Below are 23,293 nucleotides of genomic sequence, written 5' to 3'. Positions count from 1 at the left end.
TGAAAATAACTTGGGGCTGAAATATCCTGCCTGCCACCGTGGCAGTTCAGAGGCAAGGCATGGGTCTACACTTTACCATGTTAACACACACACACATACACATGCACATGCACACACAGAGGCGCCGTCTTACATTTGGGGGGAAATCAAGACACTCCCGCTCTTTTGTTTAACTTTTTGTCCCACTGAGCTTTCAACATCAAAGACCAGCTGCTGGGTTTGTTTAAAATATCTGGAGAAGATTGCTAGAAAATGCACACGCGCTTATGCAATGAACGTGACTTTGTAACCATAACTACTAAGTAGCCTTCAAACCCTATGTGCAGCTGCAGAAAATAACTGAGAAACTGAGAAATGTCTAAATGTTGCAGAGATGATCTTTACTAATGCGATGCTGCTGTTGTTGCTTAATCTACATTTTGGTGGTAAAAGTGAAGAGATGCACATTTTCCAGCTATATTACTATATACTCAGCGAGATCACATGCTGTTGTAGTCAGTGAGTAATTGATTAAAAATAAACTTTGCCAAATTAAATCTAAAATCTGGCTAAATGTACATAATTATCCATCAAAATATTGAATACATCAAAGAATTGTTAAAAAATCACAAGTGGGAGAATTAGCCTACTGAATTTTACATTTCCCTCTGAAGAGTGCGTGTGCGTGTGTGTGTGTGTGTGTGACTGCAGTCAGCTGAGAAGGCTTTGGCTTTGTAGGCAGCCGGCGCTCAGGCACAGACAGCCTGTGTTGACTGTCTCCTGCCTTCCCCTCCTACAAACATTTCCCATTCCTAGAGGAGAGTATGCAGTAGGTGAAAAGTCACAGGCTTGGTGATGGGATGCGAGAAAGTGTCTTCCCCCCCTCCTTCCTTATGGTGTGAGCAAAAATGCATCTCTAACATGCCATATTTCAGAGTGCACACTGTGGGAGGGGAATTAGTGTTACTGCGTAGTGTGCGTAGGTTGATTCACAGCAGTTCTCTGATTTATTTTTGTGTTATCTTTCTTGCAGTAAATGTGGAACTCTTCCCCCCGAGAGCTGCTTCTTCAGCCTTATCTGCAGCACAGGCTCGTTCATGGGTAAGGCACATGTGCATAAACATACACACGCACATGAGAAGTCACACCTAATGATTAATTTAATTACTAATATGCTATGTTAGAGAATGGTGAAAAATGCCCTTCACAATTTCTCAGAGGCCAAGGTGCCCTGTGTCCAACGAAGTGTTTTTTTTCCCAGCTGAAAATGTCAGGCACTCCTCAGGAAATGCCCAGTTGGGAGTGCTTGAGAGCGCTTTGGAGTTGCAGCGTTTTTTCAGTGGAGATGCATTTGTTGCATCTGGTTGCTAGGATACAGGATATCCACAGAAGTAAAAATGTTGCCTCAAGGTAGAGTACTTGCTCTGGATGAAGGGAAAGCTGATAAACGTAAGGAGAGAGGACGAATCTATGTGCATCCATGAGAGGAAACACATATTAATATATACACAGTATAACATATTTCTCCTTCATTGTTGTTGTTGCTCTGCAATTGTACATGTAGGATGTGATGGTGGGTCTTTGTGGTGTTTGTCCCGCCCCTCCTCTGCTGTGATTTGACAGCTTGGTAGAAAGTGACAGTGATAAGTGACGTGTTTTACCCAAAGCTGAACATTTTTCAACTCTAGGTGCTCATAAAAAAAAAAACACCAGACATGCAGCGCTCAATGCAGAATAGACACTCAGCACCTCTTCACACTGCTGGCCTTTGTAGCGGAGCGTAAATACCCAGCATTCCCATTTCAAAGAATTAAAAAAATATGCTGACCTGAGGAAAAATTGCTTTGATGAGCTTGGCCCCCGACAGTCCAGAGATATTCAGGTTACTGTTATATAAAACCGAAAAAAATAAAATAAAAATCAACAAATCTTGACACTTAAGAAATGACTTAATTATTAATCAGCTATTAAAATACTTGATAATAGATTCTGTAGATAGATTAATAGTCTCAGTTCTGTATAATAGTGAGTCACAATGTGGGGTCTATGGCACTCTGCTAGGAGGTCCATGAAAACTTTTTGATTCATTCATTTAAATGATAGTAATGTATATCTGTTTTTTGTTTGTTTGTTTTTTACAAAGGGCTTTACAGTTCAACAAACATTATTTAACTGTTTAAATATATAATAGTTCATAGATTATGTTCTAATCTAACAAGTCTATAAATCTCATAATTTACAAATAAGTTTAATACATGTCTAATATCTCTCTAATACATTGGTCTTGCATTGTTCTTTCGCATAACAAAGACTATAGAAATGATATATAATGTGTGAAATATGTTAAATGATTACATAAACGTAGGACTGATTAAATGAAACTTTTCTTTCATAAGAGATTTTTATGTAGTAAAATGTGTTCCTTAAACCATATCAGCAGGAGACCGTCGTTTCATCTGTAGCAGGCACTAAATGTAGTTGCTTTGAAGTGTCTTTTGCTTATGTTAAGGCTGCAGAGTAGCTTTAGTTTTGTTGCCCTCAGAAAAATGCTGGTCCCGTGCAAAACCTACAACCACACTGACCGAGAGCCAGTGAAAACCCTGCATGTGGTCATTTTGAGTGAAAGGGGAGGTAGAAAGGACAACACATTTTTTACCTCAGAATGGTTTCATATGGAATAATCCACAAATGCACAAGCACACACTTGATGAGTGTGTATTTTCGTAGGCACAAGAAAAACACGTGTGATATAAAAGGAAGGGAGCGAGCTCCCATGTGCTGCCCTGTGTGTTTTTTGTGTGTCTACACGTGCTGTTCCCTACGTTAACTGGTGGGTCTGACTACCCTGATCAAGTTAATGTTTCCCAGCTGTGGCTTAGACATGTTCTTTGTGTGTGTGTGTGTGTGCGTGCATAGATATAAAGCAGGGAAGAGGTCCCTTTGCCTTGTTTGTCTACTCATAAGGAGTCCAGTAGCTATTTAAAGCCTGCCTGATGAGACAATGATCCTTGTAGATTCAAAATGAGATGGATGCTACTGTGTGTTGTTGACATCCAAATTACAGCTCTGGCCCTTGCCTGTAACAAGAATATGAGCGCTCTTCTGTGCGTATGTTTGTATTTATGAATAGGGAGTGAGACTACACATACAGTATTATATACTGTGCTTGTGAGATTCTGTGGGGACCAGACAGTTGCAGCTTGGTGTGAAAGTCTGTTCAAGCAGTAGTGAAAGTCTAGAATTTGAGCAGCACTGCTAGCCAAGCATGACCCTTTAACCATAGTAGGTCAGTCTGCCGACATAGGGCACTTATATGCATTTGTGTAAGAGAAAGAGAGGTAGGCTAAGCACTGCGCTGTGATTGTACCGTTAAGTTTACAAAAACTTAGACAAATCAGTTGAGGAAAAACTTATGTGGCAACCGAACAATGTAGCTGCCAAACAGTGTGGCATCCCAGGGTTTACAGCCAAACAAAAGCAACACAACATTGCTGATTTCCTGTCTCCACTGTTGACTCCATTGCTCAACCATGATGACAGTTCATGTCTGACTCGATTTATTTGTAACTCTGTAGTAACTTTCTGGTGAACTGTGTTTATGTAAAGAGAGCTATCCCTGCTCATTACTCCTCACATGCATCTAAAATCTGACAGTCTGGTTTAGAATGAGCTCCACTGGCCATATGCATAGTAACTGTACTGGTCCTTCCTGCCAGCTACCATCTTCCTGTCCAACCAGCCCCCTCTGTAAAAACCCTCTCATTTAGATCAGCTATTGTCGACAAGTATTGTATATTTTTAAGTTTTTCTTGTATATTGCAGACTATGTAGGCTATGTCTGCTAAGCTGCTGTTAAGCTGCTAACAGTGAAATTGATAAAGTATCAGTCTATTTAACTACTAGTTAACACTAAATGAAGTACATAAATTGCATCTGACTACATCTTTCTTGGGACAGAACCACCATAACAGCAGAATCATAAATCAGCCGAAAGGTTTTTTAACATAGAAGCACAACTAGAGCTCAAAGAATTAGTTAATTAAATGATTAGTTGATTGATAGAAAATGAATTGGCAACAAATATGATAACTAAACAAAAATTACAAAAATTCACTTCATCCAGCCTCTCGAGAGTGAATATTTGTTGCTTTGCTTTGTTTTCTATGATAGTAAACTGAATATCATTGGATTGTCAGGGCTCTCTGTTGGACATACTATACTATGGTGACACTGTTAATGTATCACCTATTCAGCCATACAATACATCTGCAATAAGCTAATACCAGCCAATATATCAGCTTATTCATTGGTCCAGCTCTAAACTGGATCACATACATCCTGAAATCAAACTACACCTGTTGTTTACATGAAGAAATCTGAGCTGTTTTTCTTGTCCAAACATGTACTGTAGATTGCGACACATCCTTTAGAACTGACTGAGCACACTTGTTCTCCATCCATCAGTTTTATGAGTCAATTGTTGACAGACAGTGGTGGAATGTCATTCAGTACATTTATTTAAGTGCTGTACTTGAGGTATTATATATTATACTTCTACTCCACTACATCTCAGAGGCAAGCATTGTATTTCTCACTCCACTACATTGATCAACTAAAAAATCATGATGTAATCTTATAAATCTCAAAAATTAGCTCTACCTTTACCAGTGGCACAAGTGATTAACACATTAATGCATCAGTAATTAAAATCCAGCAGTATAATGTCTGTTATTCTGAAATGGGCCATTCTGCATAATGAGTGGTTTTACTGTTGGTAGTTTAAAGGTACAGTGTGTTGGATTTAGTGGCATCCAGTGGTGAGGTTGCAAAACTAAAACTTTCCCATATGCCAAGTGTGTAGCAGAACTTTCATGGCTGATGCAAAAATGGGAATGGCACTATATAGAGTTGGGTGTTTTTTTTGTCCGTTCTTGGCTGTAGAACAACATGGCGTACTCTGTGGAAGAGGTCTTGCTCTGTATGTAGATGTAAATGGCCCAGTCGAAGGTAGTTAAAACACAAAGATTCGTATTTTCAGGTGATTATACACTAAAGAAAACCCTAAACTATACAATATTACACTTGACTGTAACACTTTTGTACTCAACACTTTAAGTTTTGAATGCACGACTTTTATTTGTAACAGAATATTTCTACACTGTAGTATTGCTGCTTTTACTTAAGTAAAAGATCCAAGTACTTCTTCCACCACTGCTGACAGGCATGTGATGTCACAGCTACCTGTTTGAACCCCATTTCAAGTGAAATCTCCCTGAATAGTATTTTATTACATAAATGGTGGTTGTAGTAGTATTTGTGTCAGCAAGAAAGTGAAATACCTACACTATAGTTGTGAATCAAGCTGCATTTACAGCTGTTTAAACGAATCTATAAGTGCATTTACATGGGCATGATTAACCTGTTTGTGAGGCTTCCACTGGTTATGATCATATTTGGGATATGGTGTTTACATGAGCTCAAACACATGAATGGGAAACTCCAAAATCCCAATCATAAACAGGTTATTCCTGTGCATTTAAACTACCTCTGCAGGTGTCCTTCCCCGTTTCAATCATCAGGTCATATTGGCTGCATTTGCAGCTTCCTTGTCTGTGTTTACTTTTTTCTTCACCTTCCAATTAGTCTGAACACAGCGCCCTGTTAATACCTGTTGTAAAGGAAGTTATTATGGCTCTACAAAAGTAGGTTAAGTTGGTGTGGCATGTGGCTATACAACGGGCTATTGTAAATAATCAGTGCTTAGCTTCTTAGCCAATTGATTTATGTCTTACTTTGTGTGTGCTACAGTAGGCTCAGGGTTTCACTTCTATCTGGGATAACACAGACTCAATGAACTGTATATTGGCTCATAATTATACTCCTTGTTTTTATCCCAGTTCCCACCTCTCTGCTAGCGTACACACACAATGTTTCAAAGACAATGCACGTATTCTCTCCCAGCATACCTCCTGTGGGAGAGAATGCAGCCGGGTGTTTGGGTTGAAACAGCTCCTTGTGGGGACAGAAGGGTTTATTTAACTGCGAAGTGTGGTGTGGCTGATGTGACTTTCGTGGGAATATGTGCTTACACTGTGTGTATGTGCACTTGTTTTGTGTCTGCTCACGTCTATACGTAAAAAAAAAGGAAGTCTGTGGCTGTGATGGCAGGTTATACGTCAAAGTATGTCCACGTTGTTGCAAGGTAGCTTTCATCAAAGAGTAACATATCAGCCAAGACTTCCTCTCCTGTGTTTCCTGAGTGCAGAGAAAAGGAGTAAGATCCGGAGTCTGTGTGGAAGGTGACAAGAGCTGAGATGCTGACATTATGTAAACTTATTCCTGTTCTTGAGTTGTGAGACAGCAGCTTGTTCTGACCATCTGAGGCCAAGTGGAGGTCAGCTGTGTTGCTTACTCACGTGACATGTAGCCGTAATGCTGTAGGAACCTGTCACCAGCATGACATGCACATAAGAACACAGTGCACATAAGTGTGCCTTTAGAGTGCAGAAAATAAAAATGAAACATGAAGGATTTCCTCATACAGAGTGATGGGAAAATGTTCTCCCATGTCGTTAACCTTCAGGCCTAGCTTGCGTAATTTAAGGGTAACTGCTAAATGCCAGCAGGTTCAAACATGCCCATTTGTAATGATGAAAAACTAATTTTGTTGAAATGGGGGGAAAATCCAAAACTACAGCCAGCCAGTCTGAAGCAGACAGACCGAGATGCCATAATCAAATGAAATAAACTGCAGTTGACTTTCCTGTCCCTTCAGCAATACATTTTGTTCTTCCATTTTAAAAGACGGAGTGGGAAAAAAAACAAAGACAAGATTGTTTCCGAGCCTGGAGACACTGCTGTTTGTTTGTTTTCTGTGATCGTAACTGTAATCACTTTGCCAGGATTTTGTGCTGAGGGAACAGAGAGAATGGGCTCTCTCGGGCTGAGCATCTGAGCACAAATAATGTTTCTACACATTTTTATAATGTTAATTGCATTGCTTATCTGTATAATATTCATACCTATGTTTTTTATTCGTTCATAATCACCTGAAAATAAGAATCGTTGTGTTATCTACAGATGGAGCAGGTCCTCTTCCACAGAGTCTGTTAGGTTGTTTCTACTGTAGCCCAGAATGGACAAATCAAACACTGGCTTTGGATCCGGCCATTAGCGTTTTCACTTCAGGCACCTGTAGTTCTCCTACACACTTGGCACAGGGTAGAAGTTTCAGGTCTGTAACCTGGATGGCAGCTAGATGCCACTAATCTTACACACTGGCCCTTTAAATGTTGTCTTGATTAATTGCAAAGTGTCAGTGATTTATTTACATGCTGTGTTTTGTGAAAAATGCACATAATCAAGCAAAATTTAAAAAGACTTGGATGCTTTTCACATTTTAGTAAAACCAAAAAACCTAATATAGTTACGTTTACTGTACACGGATAATAAAAAGTATATTCTGTGCACTATTTCTGCAGTCAGTAGATAGAAGTCATGGACTTAAACTTTATTGTACTAACAGGAAATGGCTCAAAACATCTCAATACTTTACGTTTAACACATTGAGAAGCTGGCTTACAGTCGGGCAGGCCACAACATATGCAAACTATAACTTGTGGAGACAAAGCTTGATGCCTCAGTGATGTTTTACTTTCCTCTCTGTGACCACGGTTTCCATTTTTATTCTGTTTAGGCAGCACATACCATCTAAAAGCCCGTCTCTTACACAGATGGTGACAGATTTAAGACAACAGTTTAGTCTCTGAGACAATGTATGGGCCTCAGGTCAAGACACGAGGGGCTCCTTGTCCCCTCTAATTCTCTCAGCCTCCTCTTTTCCACTCACCCCCTATGCCCTGCTTTCACCAAGCCCAGTCAGTCCTTGTCAGGCACCAGCCGTGAGGAGCTAACAAAGAGAAACCAAGCGGGGGTCAGCTCCTCAGCACACCAACAATACCCTCAGTCACAGCCCATTAGCACATCAGCAGTCATCTGTCCCATATACTGTACTTCGTTTCCCTTCGCCTTTTAATCTTATGCAAGGCTTACACCAACCCCCACCCATTTACTGTTCCCACTTTCCCGCCATTTCCTGCCTCTCATATTCCCACTTGTTACACAGAGAAATTCAACTATGTGTGATTTTTTTTTTTTTAATCAGCTTCCAAGGAAATCTTGTGTTTTTTGGCTAAGTGAGGTGTGCTAGTGTTTGAATTAAACTCAAGCCAGGAACTGTGAAATAATAACGCACATTTTCCAGCAGTGTGCAGGGTACTTTTAACAGAATATGCTATATTTCTCCCTTTCTTACAGCATTTCACTGTTCCACTGGTGCAGTGATTTTAATGTGTGAATAATCTGCTGAACAGTCGTCGGAGCCACCAAATAACTGATTCACCTTCTCCATCTCCTCTTTATGTCTCTCCTTCTGTAGTTATGGTGATTGTGCTGCTCCGTTATGCCCACGTCATTGAGAAGCACCAAAATTGTGTTCTCAACACGGCGAGTCTCTCCACAGGCTGGATCTGTGCTGCTGGACTCATCATGGTGGGCAACTTCCAGGTACGGTGATCCAGTTAACTTTCATCAGACAGAGATAAAATGCGATGATAAATTTTACAATTAATGATGAAAAAGATCTGATATAGTCATAGCAGAAAAGTCATACCATTCAACAAGGGAAATAAGATTAAGTATCCCAAATGGCACAGTATGTGTGTGCTTGCATATAAAAGAGTGAGAGACCCTAGCTGTAACAGTAAACCACCAGTGGAAAATATAAAACTGAACTGAATGACTGTGGCTCAAAGGTAGAGCGGGTCGTCCACCAATTGCAACATTGGGGATTTGATCCCAGGCTCCTCCAGTTCCACATGTCGAAGTATCCTTGGGCAAGATACTCAACCCCAAATTGCTCCTGATGGCTGTTCCATCGGTGTGTGAGAGCAGGTGAATGGTAGCAGTACCACACCCTGTATGGTAGCCTCGGCTGTAAGTGTATGAATGTGTGTGTGAATGGGTGAATGTGACTCGATAATGTAAAAGCTCTTTGAGTGGTCAGAAGACTAGTAAGGCGCCACAAGTGCAGTCCATTCACCATTTAACATAAACTACAATAAACTGTTAAACAGAAATAGATCTGCAGCGATTAGTTGATTAACCACTTTATCGAAATTGAATCTGCTGCTATTTTGATAACTGATTTATTGTTTAGGCACATTTTTCGGCAAATTGCAAAAAAATCTGTTGTTGTTGCTTTTTGGGGTCTTAAAACACATTAGATTGAGATGGATCTTTGAGCTTTGCACTGAAAACAAGACATGACGTCATCACCTTGGGTTCAAGAAAATTATGATGGGTTCCTGTTAACTGCTCTCTGATGTTGTTTAGAGAAAATGCTTGATGAAAGTAACCGTTAATTGCTTCCCCAAACAAAACTGCATGTCACTGAAATTTCTCAGTGTTTCTCAGTAACATTCATGGTTCATGACTCTACACCTTTTTCTGCTTTTGATTTTATCTTTACTCTAAAGTCGCCATCCCTTTTCACACACACACACACACACACACACACACACATACACACACACACACATATGCGTTGTTTTTCAGAGAACATTTACATTAAGGTTTGTTAAAGTTTGCCCAACCCTGTGCTGCTCTTCCTGGTAGCTGAAGTGAGGAAGTCTAACCTGAATTCTTGCCCTGTAGATATTTGTTCTTTGGAAAAGAATTTCTTAAAGTTTAAATATTTGGAGCCCTGGCTGGATGCCTAGACTTTGTGTGTGTGTGTGTGTGTGTGTGTGTGTGGGAGGGAGGGAGAGAGAGAGAGAGAGAGAGAGAGAGAGAGAGAGAGAGAGAGAGAGAGAGAGAGAGAGAGAGAGAGAGAGAGAGAGAGAGCAGTTAGGAGTAGCTGTAATGAGCCTCATTGGTATTTTTGTAAAAAAAGAAAAAAAAAGAGGAGTTTGGGAGTGGGACTTCAGAGATAATACAGACACAGTTTGTTTTCTGATGAAAGGCTGGATACATCTGTGAAATGTTGTTACCATTATGGTTTTGTCCTTCAACTTTATAAATATTGTTAAATAGTTGACCATTGACAGGAAATAATGGGAGAGAGACAAGAAGGAAAAAGACATGTAACTCACATGGTACACACCATATGCCATGGTATACCATGGTCCTTTTAATCATCAGTATGGCCCTACAGTTTTTCATGTTAATTCTAAAATACATGCAGCTGGAAAAGTTTCTATGAAAACACGTTTCATTCCTTGAGTGTATCCATTGTCATTGTTTCATCATTCTCAGCATGTTTTTACTAGAAAACTGTCTACAATGTATTAGTCATGCATGAATCATCAGTTTCAGTCCGTGGATACATTTGATGCCCTTATATGCTTAATACTTGCCCTGCAACTTCTCCTGTTAAACAGTCTTTCTTTAGTTTGCTTATGATTAATTGGTCTAAGATAGTTATTTAGGAGATTATATGATACATATGATTTACCATGTTGTCCATTATTGAAACATGAGTGGAGATGGGATGGGACTGTGCAGATGATGTACGTCAGGTATGTTAGAGATGAGAAGCAAACTTAACTAAATGCTTTCTGTGGATGACATGACTAGGGACTGGAATGGGATTTTATTGATACCAATGCCATTATTGATTCTTCTTATTCGTACAATTCTTTATTGATTGCCCCATTGATTCTTGATCAGTTTCCTGTGTGTAGCAACAGTCTGTCATCATTTGATGGATGAAATATTTTACAGCATCTATTTTCATTAAGGTTTTCTTAGTCAAAGAAAAAATCTGCTAAGTCTGCATGTGCAGCACTAATCTTATTATAACATAGGTTATTTACTCTTGGAAAGAGACATGCTGCTCGGTGGGGAAACTTGTGCATAAAGTGTTGAATACAAGGAGAGTTTAAACCCATATTCTGTAGAAATTTGTTCAGCATAATGCTGGTGTTTTTCCAGCCTTGAAATGATAATTTTACAGACATCACAAGCAGCACTGTTGTCATCTTTCTTCGTGAAATGAAGCCACGCTTTGGGCAGTTTCCTCCTCTCAGCCACGTCTGCTGATTTCAGCAGTATAGACACATGTGTTTGACATCATTGTTTTGCAATGTGCAATTTCCAGAAAAAACATGCTAGAATAAATAAACGGAATTTATAAGCTCAGAGGCATATGATTTCGATGGATTTGTTTGGAACAGGTTCTTAACTGGAGCTGCTTCACGATTCCCATCCCTAGACATGACCTCTTAGTCAGACAATTTATGCCTGAAGTTAACTTTGTGATGAGAAGGACAAAGAAGAAGAATCATCTTACAGGAGTGTCTGAGACATGTGTGCAGTAGTAGTTTTCGGAGAAAGGTTGTGTTCACCTTTTTCCCGCTTCTCCTCCTGGGCCTCTGCTCTGCAGAACTGGGCGGAATTTTATGGGAAGAGCCAGGGGGAAGTGAGTCATCAAGTCTGGCCATGCATGGAGAGGAGCAGGGCAGACAGGGTGTGTGTAGCAGAGGCCCTATCTATAACCAATCACAGGCCTGACTGTAGCCGCCTTTTTCACAGACATCGCATCACTTATAGTCAGTGACATTCCAGTGGGATGGAAATAGAGATGTCATTGATGGTGAATAAACTGAATAAACCACATGACAGAAAAAGAAATCTGCTGGCAACATGAAGCACAGATCCAAAACATATGCAGACAGCATTTACAAGCTAACACCACAAACAAGTTGGAATCAGAGGAGAAAACAGCAGCCAAAATCCGATGAACTCGACATATCAAAGTGAGCGAAATCACTAGAAACACAACACATGGCAACATACTGAGTGGTGGCAACTGCTTCAGTTTGTAGCTGTGTGTTATGTAAGGCTTTGGCAGAGCAGCTGTGGTGTGCGGCCACTGGGGCTTTTCCTGTCGGGTGGTCTGATGGTTTGAGCAGAGAAGCACATAAATAGATGATGGAAAAGCACATCACTGCCACACAGAGGTCCATGACAGTGACATGGCTAGGTCGAAAGCTGCCTTCAGGAGGAGGAGAGAAAGAAAGAGGTCCAGAGAAGCTGGATGGACTGCTCATCCTGCATGCTCCTTTACAGATGATGCTCTCTGACAGCAGGGCCATGTTGCCTTGTGCATCCAGATGGAGTCCTGTCAGTGTCAAACATTCTTGCTGTCACTGTGAACAATGATATTTTGGCAATGTGGTGCATGAAATTATTTAAATTCCCTTTACCTTTCTGTTTAATGTATTTTGGTTATGGAGGGCAAGATCGATACCACTCATGTCATCAAGCCACAGCCAGCAGCTGGTTGCCTAGCTTAGCTTAGTTTAGCACAAAGACTGGAAACACGGGGAAACAGCGAGGTGACAAAATCCTCCTACCAGCTCTAGAAGTCATTAATTTAATACTTATCTTGTTTGTTTAATGTGTGCAAAATCCGAAGTGTTAAGATAATTGTGGTTCTGCATTATTGAATTTATTATGAAATGTGTATATGACATGGCTGCAGAATGTCTTATAATGGGTGTTTGTCTCAGAGGAGAAGGGACGAAAGGAAGAGAAGGTTATTAAATTGATGTTTTCTGTATGACAGAAAAACAAAGAAGTTGGGGTTGTTGGTTTGTGCAACATTTTTGCTGATAAAATAGGCTTAACCAAAAGCCATAAAACGATTGCAAAACTTCTTTCACTTCTTTGCACAATATTGCATATTGTAAAAAAAATATTACGAAACATTGGATAAATTGAGTCCAATGCAGTGCCTTCCATTTTAAGGCCTTTAAGTAGTAATGTAATGTCACATGTGCATGATGAGGCTCAGGTGTGTTTTAAGTTCTGCCCATAAGTTAATAAATGTATTAAAGGCTTTATATGCAGGGTCCCCTTTTTGTCAGCTGAGTCACCAGAAGGAAATGATGGCATTGTACACATTTACAAATCACAGATATGTTACATTTGTATGTTTCATACATCTCAGCGTTTCTGAAGTGACGTATTATATGAGCTGACTTTGTCATCGTGAAGTGGAGGGGATGGTGGATGAACTGACGCTGTGTTTCCACCGGGGATAGTGCCACGAAAAGCAGTTTATTTTACTGAGACATCACTGTGGTTCCTGCTGGGATCGTGCTGCAAAATGTAGTTGTTTTTTTTTTATCAAGACATCTCTGCGTTTGATCAGATAGTGACACAAAAAACTGTGTTGTTTTTTTTTAACCAAGACAAAGCTGCCTTTCCAGCTCGGATTGTGCCACTAAAACTGGGTATTTTAAGCCAAAATGTGACCTTTTCCTAACCCAAACCAAGTGGTTTTTGTGCCTAAACCTAACCACATGTTAACCACAGCACTGTTGAAACGTAAAGTTTTAAAGGACAACTTTGGTATTTTTCAACCTGGGCTCTATTTCCCCATGTGTATGTGTGCATATGATTCATAGGTACCACTCGTTCTAAAATTGGTTCAGTATTGAGCCACGGAACGAGCTAAAACGGTAATGGTGGCAAATGCGTCCCGTATAAAAGTGCTTTTTTTCGCCACTGACCAGTTCAGATCGCCAGTGTTATCTCTGTAGATAGCATATTGTAGCAGCCCTGGGGCAGTGGTGAGTGTGAATGAGTGGAGTCAGCTGTCAGTCAGTGTTGAAGCAGAGAGGCGGAAGGCGTCCCCGCTCGATATTGTAAATGAGTATGTGTGTGTGAAGTGTGTGTTTTTTCGCCACTGACCGGTTCAGATCGCCAGTGCTATCTCTGTAAATAGCATGCTAACTTAGCCTTTCCCTTACCTCTGGGCTGTGTGATGTCACAAGCTTTGCTCCACTGTGTCTGTAGCTCTCTCTACTTGTGGGACAGCCGTCTCCTTGAGGAAGAGGTGTTTCGGGATTGGATGTCTTCTCCTCTTCGGCTGGCAATAGTCATCTTGGGAGAAGTGAGCACTGCAGACCCGATGGTCTGCAAGGCGCAGTGTCTGGACACGAGTGTTAGCATCCATTTGCAGCACAACTAGCCACAACTTCAGCATCTCGCCGTCCGACAAAGGCAGCCTGTGAAAGCTGTACGGGGTGTTGCGCGACATCCTGTTCTTGCGTTCGGGAAAAAGGCCCGTTTATTTGAGCGCTCCAAAAACTCCGGTAACACTCCAGGGGGTAGCACGTAAAAGACTCCCTCCTCTGACTCTTCTAGCGTAACACATACTTCACACACACATACTCATTTACATTACCAAGCGGGGACGCCTTCCGCCTTTCTGTTCCAACACTGACTGACAGCTGACTCCACTCATTCATCCTCACCACTGCCCCAGGGCTGCTACAATATGCTATCTACAGAGATAGCACTGGCGATCTGAACCAGTCAGTGGCGAAAAAAAGCACTTTTATACGGGACACATTTGCCCCCATTGCCGTTTTAGCTCGTTTCGCGGCTCAATACTGAACCAATTTTAGAACAAGTGGTACCCATGAATCATACGCACACATACACATGGGGAAATAGAGCCCAGGATGAAAAATACCTAAGTTGTCCTTTAATGTATCCACTATATGATAACAAATGTAAGAGATCCATGGTTGGCAGAAACATATAATGCCAACATTGATTCTAGCAACGTGGGTTGCATTTTGTGCGCTGCGAAGCTGAAAGTCTTTTTAAATTGCTTTTGCAGTAGGTAGTTGTGACACTCTGTTACAGGGTTTGGCACCATCAGGTGTGTCGTTAACGATTGGAAGTCACTTTAGTTTCACTTTGTCTCACTTGGTTCAGTTTCCAGAAAATGAAAACTAAAGTTGACAGAAAGTTGGACGTCAGTTGGGCATGTTCCCGAAATGAACATCATCACACCCCTTATCAACCTGCACACTTTTAACTTTCTGCATCAGCTATATTACACAATCATTCAAAACATATTTAATTAAGTTGGATCATCAGTGAGGCCAACACATGTTCCCCTCCCAGCACACACATGTACATGAAAAATATCGCCGAGTATCATGTCTAAGAATGTCAGTGAAGGAGAACTGGTTATTGAAACTTGGCATCAATATTTAGAAAATACGACAGATGTGGGCACACACACTCTGGTGGCTTTTAGCTGCAGAACATTTCAGCGGTGACAGATGAAGGCAGATGCTCAGAGATGTGTAGTTTCTGATTAACACATGTAGCCGTAATGAGAGCTTCTCCCATATGTCTCTCCGGTTTCTTCATAGTTTCTTTGCTGCGTCTGCCGCCACATTTCAGTCCACCTCACTGCTCGCACCATCCATCAGTATTATATATATAGTTTTTCCATTACCTTTGTCTCTAACCCACATTGTTGTGACAGCACATGGTCCTGCCATACTGTAGAAAGTGTGAAAACATACATAAAGTAGGACAGTAAAGCTGTACCTGATGGCTTAATGCATCATTAAACCATCAGGTAATGACGCAATTAGTGAGAGAATCTGGGACACAAGGCAGCACACACATGTATATGCAGCACAGACCCCTGTGTGATGTACGGATTATTTTCATTACTGATTAATCTGCCAGGTATATTTTTGATAAATTGATTGTTTGGTCTAAAAAATATCACAGTGCCTGGTTTATCTGAACGTCATTCCAAAACCCACAGATATTTAGTTTACTGTCACATCAGACAAAGATGAGCAGCAAATCCTCACAATTGAGAAGATGGAATCGGGTAACGAGGTGCAGTTTTACTTTAAAAAACATCAGTTAAAACAAAATGCAAGGAGAAGAAAGCATATGGTTGTAGTTTGTGCGTATACTGTTTTTCCATTACAGAGTATAGTGAGTAACAGATTGGCAGTACAACACTGCCAGTTTGATGCTGTTGTAGTAGATGGAGTGGTGATGCAGTCGACGAAATAAGATTTCCTAACAGCCACTTTACTGTGGAAGGCACTCGACTAAAATAGAATTCCCACTGTGAACAAAACCCTGCTTTTTGGACAGAAGAACGTGGGAATTATGTAAGTCCATGCTGCAGTTTATCTCCCATCTTCACTACCAGCTCTGGAGATGTCACACACAAGACTTGTATTGCTGTGCTTTTCATATTGAATTGTCTGGCAATCTTATTTCACCTCAAGGATTAGCCTACTGCACAAGAATGTTCGGTATGTACTCACCAGGTCAATGGACAAATGGCTTAGAAGCCAAAACTAAATAACTTCTAGGCTAATGATCCCTATGAGTTACGTGGAGCAGAGGAACAGTTATACCAAACACAGGGCTTTAATGATTCAGCATCAGCCAAGAAAAGCAATTCTTTGTCATCAGTTTAAATTAGGCTGGTCCTTGGAGATGTGTTTCTAGCTTTGGTTAATGCTCCATTGAATCTCTTATCTGTTCTCATCAGTACATCTGAGCTCTCTCCCTCTCTCTGTGAGTGTGTGTGTGTGGATCCTGCAGTGGGAGCTGTAGTCACATGCTCCTGAGCAGCTCTTTTGTGTATTGTTTCTTTTTGTCCTTGTGACCAGCAGGGAAAAGGAGGCGTTGTGGTGCTGCTTGCTGCTGTCGTTTACTTCATATCACCCTCTTGTTCTCACTTATTCTTCTTTGGCTCCTTAAGAGGCTTCAAAGAAAGTATTACACAACAATGAAAAATCAGATTCAGACCCAACAGCTTGGTGCAAAAGCTGTCTGATGTTGCCCCCTTCTGATCGCTCCCTCATGGCTTTTCTTTGTCAGCTACTAAACTGCAGATTTTGTGTATTATCGTTCTCTTACCTATCTCAATATAACCCTTGTTTCTCTGCCACCCTCTCCTCCTGTCTCCTTTCTTTGTATGACAGGTGGATAATGCCAAAGTTCTCCACTATGTCGGAGCAGGCATTGCCTTCCCCACCAGTATGCTGTTTGTGTGCCTGCAGTCGGCACTGACTTACCGACTGGCCAAGACCCAGGGAGAGTACAACGTGGCTCACCTCCGGCTCTGCATGACCCTGTTGGCCTTCGTAGCCTTGGTGCTCAGTATCCTCTCCAGCCTCTGACAGATGGCAGCCTTCAAGGCTGTCAAGAATAGAGAGTAGCACTGCCAGCCTGATTAAGGACAGAGACATCCCCTCCACATTATATCACAACAACAGTTTCCCTCCAGTATTCAGTGTCAAATCCTGTCTTTCATGGTGTGGGCCATTTTTACAGCTATACATGAGAGTAGAAAGATTTATAGAGGACGTGTTTTCAAACAGATCTGCTACAGTCAATGCTGAGAAAAATGATTATTTGCTTTACTGCTGATAGTTATATTAGTAGATAGATACCATTCTCATGTCTTTAAGGGAAATAATAAAGCTGTGATCAGCTAGCCTAGCTTAGCATAAAGACTGGAAACAGCTAGCTTAGCTCTGTTTGAAGGTAACAACTGATATGACCTTGTAAGCTCCCTAATTATTTAACATTTTATCTGATAATCTGGGCAAAAAATGAAGTCTAAAACCGACAATGTGCGGGGTTTTTGGAGGCCTACTTGCAAGACTATTTCTTTGCAGCCTGGCACGATGATTCCTCAAGGCTTGTCTCCACCTGCAATGACTCCAAGAACTTACAGTGCTCGCAAAGAGCTGCCAAAATCCACAAAATGTCAAACAGTTGTTTTAGGTTGTGTCTAAAATGCTCTTTACCTAGGTGACTGAAACTGGTAAATTCTACTTTGTTGTGCTGCCTTAATCTGTGTTCGACAGTGGCCCTTTGAACAAACTGCATATTTAAAACACTTTGCAAATTCGAAAAACACAAGCGCATTAATGAAAAACACCAATGCAAAAGCCACAATGGAAGTGAGAATCAACAGGTATCGGCCTGTTGCTGCATTAATATTTAATTATTTACTCTCCTATCTGACATTGAGCTGTTATGAAGCTAGCTATGTAGAAAGACAGTCTAAGGAAGAGCAGTCAAAGAGAGTCTGTACTGAGGTGAATCAGATGTTGTTGTTGTCCTTAACCATGTTTTCAGGTGGTGTGTTTTTCTGTCAGGAAAGCTTCGTCCTTCAACACGCGTCGGCCATCTTCGAATGGGTGTTCTGCGTCATCGTCATGCTGTTTTATGGGACATTTGCCTTTGAGTTTGCCGGCATGTCATCAGACACCATGGTGGTGCTGGCTAGAGGGACCCTGGGACCTGCTGGGAGAGAACACAAGATGGACGGTCTTGGATCACTGGCAGGGCCCATGCCACACTCACAACCACACCAACCTGAAAACATGTCCATACTGTAGCCTGCTGGCACATCGCAATGCCACGTAGTTGGCTTGTTTTTTCCTTTCAAACTCTGGTTGTCGAATGAGTTTAATTATTCATTTCCAGCCGCATTTGTCTGAAGCTTTGAAATGAACCAGACCAGTGCAGCCACCGCTCGTGGCAAAGTGGATTCTACTACGTCAACCCCAGGTGTGTAGAGCTGCTGCCACGGCGGAGAGCTTAGCTTGTGTTGTGCTCACGTCAGAGCTCGGTGTGTCTAAAGAACTTGTATTTTGCACGTTGCACAAGTGTGAAACCAAATTTTCTCCCAGCTCAGTCCTGTGACCAGCAGAGGAGTATTTTATCAATCAGATCAAGAGAGTGTTCCCCCCTGAGATCCTGTAACCTATATTAATAAGTGGCCTTGGACTATTTCCACTTCAGGTGACTGCCATGATGCTTTCATTGTATGTAAAGGAGTGAAGGCTGCTGGGCGGCCGAGTGGACAGTATTACAGCAGTGAGACAGAGAGAAAAGCAAAGAGAGAAGATTGTGTGTGAATGTTAGAGGGAGATGTTTTCCCACGAGAGAATTGATGAATGCAATACATTCAAAGAAGCAATGACTATGCTTACATGCACCAAATATTCAGTTCTTTTCCCCCTTATTCCGAAAAGACAGTATTCCCACTAAGCTGTTTACATGACTAACAAAAATGAATATTCTACTAATATTCTTGTTTACATGCAGCTGTGCATACTTTGATTAATGTGCCCTAACGTGTTGTTTATCACGTCATCAGAGTCTTTCATAATGTTTAAAAGAAGGTGTATTTCTCCTTCTAGAAGTGTGTGTATTTCTTTTGGGCACACTCTAACCCACAGCCCTGCAAACTGTTGGCGAGTTGGTTTGTGTGCAATGTAACCTTGACAACACACAGAGCTGACCGTAAACAAACAGGAGGCCATATGCTACAAACTGCAGTAAAAACCCCAATTGACACACATATTCCAAATATGCTTTATACATGTCATAAAAAAGGAATGCTCCTAAAACCAGAATGATCCCATCATATCCCAAGTCTTATTCGGACAATGCTACATTCTGAATAAGACATCATTTGTTATACCCAAACAGAATATGCTGTTTACATGACCCCTATCAAATTGAGAATACTGTCATACCTGGATTAACGGTTAAACATATTGTGCATGTGAATATAGCCATTGTCAAATAAAGGAGTATATAAATGTTTGAGTCAATCCTGTAGATAGAACAGAGCAGTAGTCTGCATTTTGCAATCATTTTAACCTGCATAAAGCAATATTTTTTATATTAACAACTCAAATAATTCTATTGTAAAAGAATCCTTCATAGTATTGAACCCCCTCAGAATTAACACCCTACTCTACATACTGTAGATGCTAGCTGCTTTTAGCTGACTGTTTTCAGCCCACATATTCAGTCAAGCTGACTGCGCGCCACTTTCCAGTCAAAAATAGTAAAAAAAAATAGTGTGGATGGTAAAGAAAGTCTACCCTTTGCTGAGCTGGACACACAGATGTTTTTCTCAGGAGTTTGCGAAAATGAACGTGCATATTGGACTCATATTTTTCAGGTGGCCTGTAGGATGATAATGTTGCTCTGTATCTGCTGGATGTTTAATTATGCACAGATGTTAGCCATTGCAGCTCCTTTTGGTTTGTGGTCAAAAATGGCTTAATGCAGCTGCAAAATATGCATCGTTAACAAGTCCATGTTTGATCAGCAGCTCCACATATGCAAGCACGACACTGTTTTCAAGTATCCATGGGACCCAGGCTTGGCACACATTGTCTTTGTGTGTCTGGATGCTTTGGGTAATGTGCCATATCATTATTTGAACTGCATACAGAACACACAGTACACCTGGTGCCTCATTAGGTTAAACCTTTACGACGGAGTCTGAAAAACCACGTTTTGCCTCTGTTACTGTCGGGTTAAATACACTACATCAACCTTTAAACCTCAAGTTGATTCAGCCTCCTCTCTGCAGAGTTCTACCAAAGAATATGAAAGAGAGATGAAACAGTGTCCAGAGGCCAAATGTGTACCAGCTAATTCAATCCAGAGCACTGGGTTTATTGAGTTTAGTGAGGAGACATCACACATGTTTTCAGGTTTCTATGGACGTCGGTCTGCATCTCATTACTCCCCAATGGGGAGGAGCATAACATGCTGTCATTGCTTTACCTACTTAGTCTGTCTTTGAACTCTCCATAGTTGGAGTTTTTCAGGATGTCTAGCTAGTGTAGCAGGACAAAGGGAAAAGGAAGGATTGTGATGTAGCTGAGATGTACTGTCATGCCTCCGTGTTTCTGCACAGCAGAAAATGCCATTCAGTTTGCCTGTGGTGTCGGTGCTAAATCACAAAAGGCCTTATCGTGTCATTTTTTTCCCTGAGTTTAGCTGTAAGTATGATAAAACGTCTGATGAATGAAAGCAATAAGACGGAGACGCAGAGGTTCAATCTCAGCACCAGCAGGGACAGAAGGTTGCATGCATGCTTGTGAGTGCCTGGAATACCAAAGTGGACATTTGGCACGACCAATTCATTTACATCGAGAAATGCTCCCTGCTAATAGCTCCACTGAGTTGGCATTTTGAAATCTATGAGTGTAGTTTTTAGCCTCATATTTCCTCCAGTTGTCCGTCTGTGCAGATGTTCAAATGTTAATTGCATTCATTGACGTTCTCTGACATTCTGTGCCAGAATTACTGTTTATATTTTTAGGAAATGTTCAACATCTCAGTGTACTATTAACACACTCTGAGCTGTCTGGTGCAAAACCAGAGCAAGCAGAGGGTTTACAAGAATAGTAGTCCTGTTCAGAGGCTTTGACACAGTTAAAATATCGCTCCCTCACACCGCAGACAACCACGTTGGGCAGAGGTTTTATTCGTGCCAGCATTTTGGGTACAAGTGGTTTCGTTGCTCTGAAGCCCATTCTTCAAACACAGTTTTACAATCTGTTACAGAAGGACTGAAATGTAGTGGTTCACTATCAGACTGAATGTATGAATACTGTCAACAAGACCGAAGTGGATAAAGTAGGGCTTGGTGATATGGAGAAAAACAAACATCAAGATGTTTTTGACCCATTGGTGCTTTCACAAAATACTTACAATATCCAAAATCTAACATGATATCTAGTCTCATTTCAATATGTTGCCCAGCCCTTCGGAAAAGCTCATGCACACTGTTCTGTGGGAAACGAGCTTTATGGTTCAAACAACAGCAGACACACCTCTGATCACTTGCCTCTCCCTACTGGTCAGACTGCTTACTGCATTTGTTTGAATCAGAGCTGTAATGTTGTAGCTCCTCTCACACGAGGTCTTGTTTTCTACTTGAAGCTTTTTTGTATTTAGGCCAAATCTGCTTTTGTTTTACTTCTAAATTTACTAAGAAGCTGAAGTGAAGTCATGAAGAGCACATGAACTTGTGCTTCTGGCTTCATCTGACAAAACACAGTAAAGATTTCATTTTATGAATAGGCCAAATGATGGTGCTGCTCATGCTGCTCTGGCGAGAAACATTTTGTCATTACACATTTACTGAGAGTGTGTATTGTACTAAATAGTGTTTGCATGTTACAAAGCTATAATAATTGTATCCGTAATGCCCGTTTCCAGTCAAACACTACAAAAAATGTCACATCAGAAATTTTCTTTCAGTCAAATTCACATTGCATTTAATATTTGGCATCCTTGTCACATCACCCACTCACTGTCTGTCCCTTTTTTCCCTCACATACTCTCTGAACTTTGCACTCAGGAAAATGTTACGACACCAGCTGCATCGTTTGATTCAAAGCAGAATGAGCACTGCTTGCTTCTGCCTTTTTGTTGTCTTTGTTTAAGAAGTGGCATTCTTTTCGTTTATGAGGATTTTTTTTATTTGTTTTGTGTAATTTAGTTTGTTAACCGTGTTAATTGAGACTCTGTAAAGCTTAAAAAGAAACATTCCTATATAGTTAGCTTGTGAGAATGCTTGTGCTGCTCACACCAACGTGGTTAAATATCTGCAAGAAAGACTAGCTCACTCATGCAATCAGTAGATCATTGGTGAGAGCATTCTGACAAACTAGCATCTGTAAAACCTCAGAAATCAGTTACTTCATACCGTTGAAATGCAAAATGCTCCCTACGTGCCTTATATTGTTTTGATAATGAAAACCAAAGAGGTTTAGGTTGTAAATTCTATTTTGATGAAAAGTCGTATGATTGTATATATATGCCTTAATGTTCAATAAATAAAAACTGTTAAGAAAACTTACTTTGCTCATGTAGTGCAATGTTATCTTTACCATGTGACTTTATTTCACCCACAATCATCATTACTCACCCTGTTGGTTGAATTTGTGATGAAAACTTCAAGAAAAGGAGAAAATTCTTAATGAATTTGTGTAAAAGATGCCACAATACTGTATCAAAACATCCTGAACTCACACACAGCTCCTGAAGTATAATCCAAGTCTCATTTATGCAGTCATATGCTCTGTGCTTCCCAAACACATGCATTTCCACTAAAACCTTACAATTAAAACGCTTCCACAAATGAGTAGTGCACTTTGCTTGTGCATTCCACTGAGCAGAGATCAAACGTATGTGCTTGCCCAGACGCGCTACTCATCCATGCTTGACACTGCTTATGTGGAAGTGTTTGAAATAGTAAGGTTTAGGGCAAATTTATGTGTTTGGGAAGTACTGAGCAAATGAGACTTGGATTATACTGCACAGGTTTAGTGAGTTTGTAATATTCATTCAGTCATTTTCCAAAGCTGCTATCCTGTTGGGGGCCATGGGGGGGCTGGCGCCTATCCCAGCTGACATTGGGCGAGAGGCAGGATACACCTTGGACAGGTCGCCACTCTGTCACAGCGCTGACACATACAGACAGACAACCATTCACACTCACATTCACACCTACGGACAATTTACCTGCATGTCTTCGGACTGTGGGAGGAAGCCGGAGCACCCAGAGAAAACCCACAGACACAGGAGAACATGCAAACTCCACACAGAAGGACTCCCCCACCCCAGGGTTCAA

General features: G+C 41.0%; 1 protein-coding gene across 1 annotated transcript in view; it reads left to right on the top strand.

The window, feature by feature from the left end:
* LOC117248546 (transmembrane protein 150A) overlaps positions 1 to 22,519 on the top strand; it is a 31,232-nt gene extending 8,713 nt beyond the window's left edge. The window contains exons 5-8 of the mRNA XM_033613735.2: positions 1,013 to 1,080; positions 8,417 to 8,544; positions 16,812 to 16,989; positions 17,977 to 22,519. Coding sequence (XP_033469626.1) covers positions 1,013 to 1,080; positions 8,417 to 8,544; positions 16,812 to 16,989; positions 17,977 to 18,239 — 637 coding nt within the window. The 3' untranslated portion in view covers positions 18,240 to 22,519. The remainder of the gene's footprint in view (positions 1 to 1,012; positions 1,081 to 8,416; positions 8,545 to 16,811; positions 16,990 to 17,976) is intronic.
* Positions 22,520 to 23,293: the final 774 nt, after the last annotated feature.

Source organism: Epinephelus lanceolatus, chromosome 17, assembly GCF_041903045.1.
Source record: "Epinephelus lanceolatus isolate andai-2023 chromosome 17, ASM4190304v1, whole genome shotgun sequence".
In the NCBI taxonomy this organism is placed as follows: Eukaryota; Metazoa; Chordata; class Actinopteri; order Perciformes; family Serranidae; genus Epinephelus; species Epinephelus lanceolatus.
The sequence above is the reverse complement of the archived record's forward strand: the minus strand, read 5'-3'. Positions and strand labels throughout refer to the sequence as shown.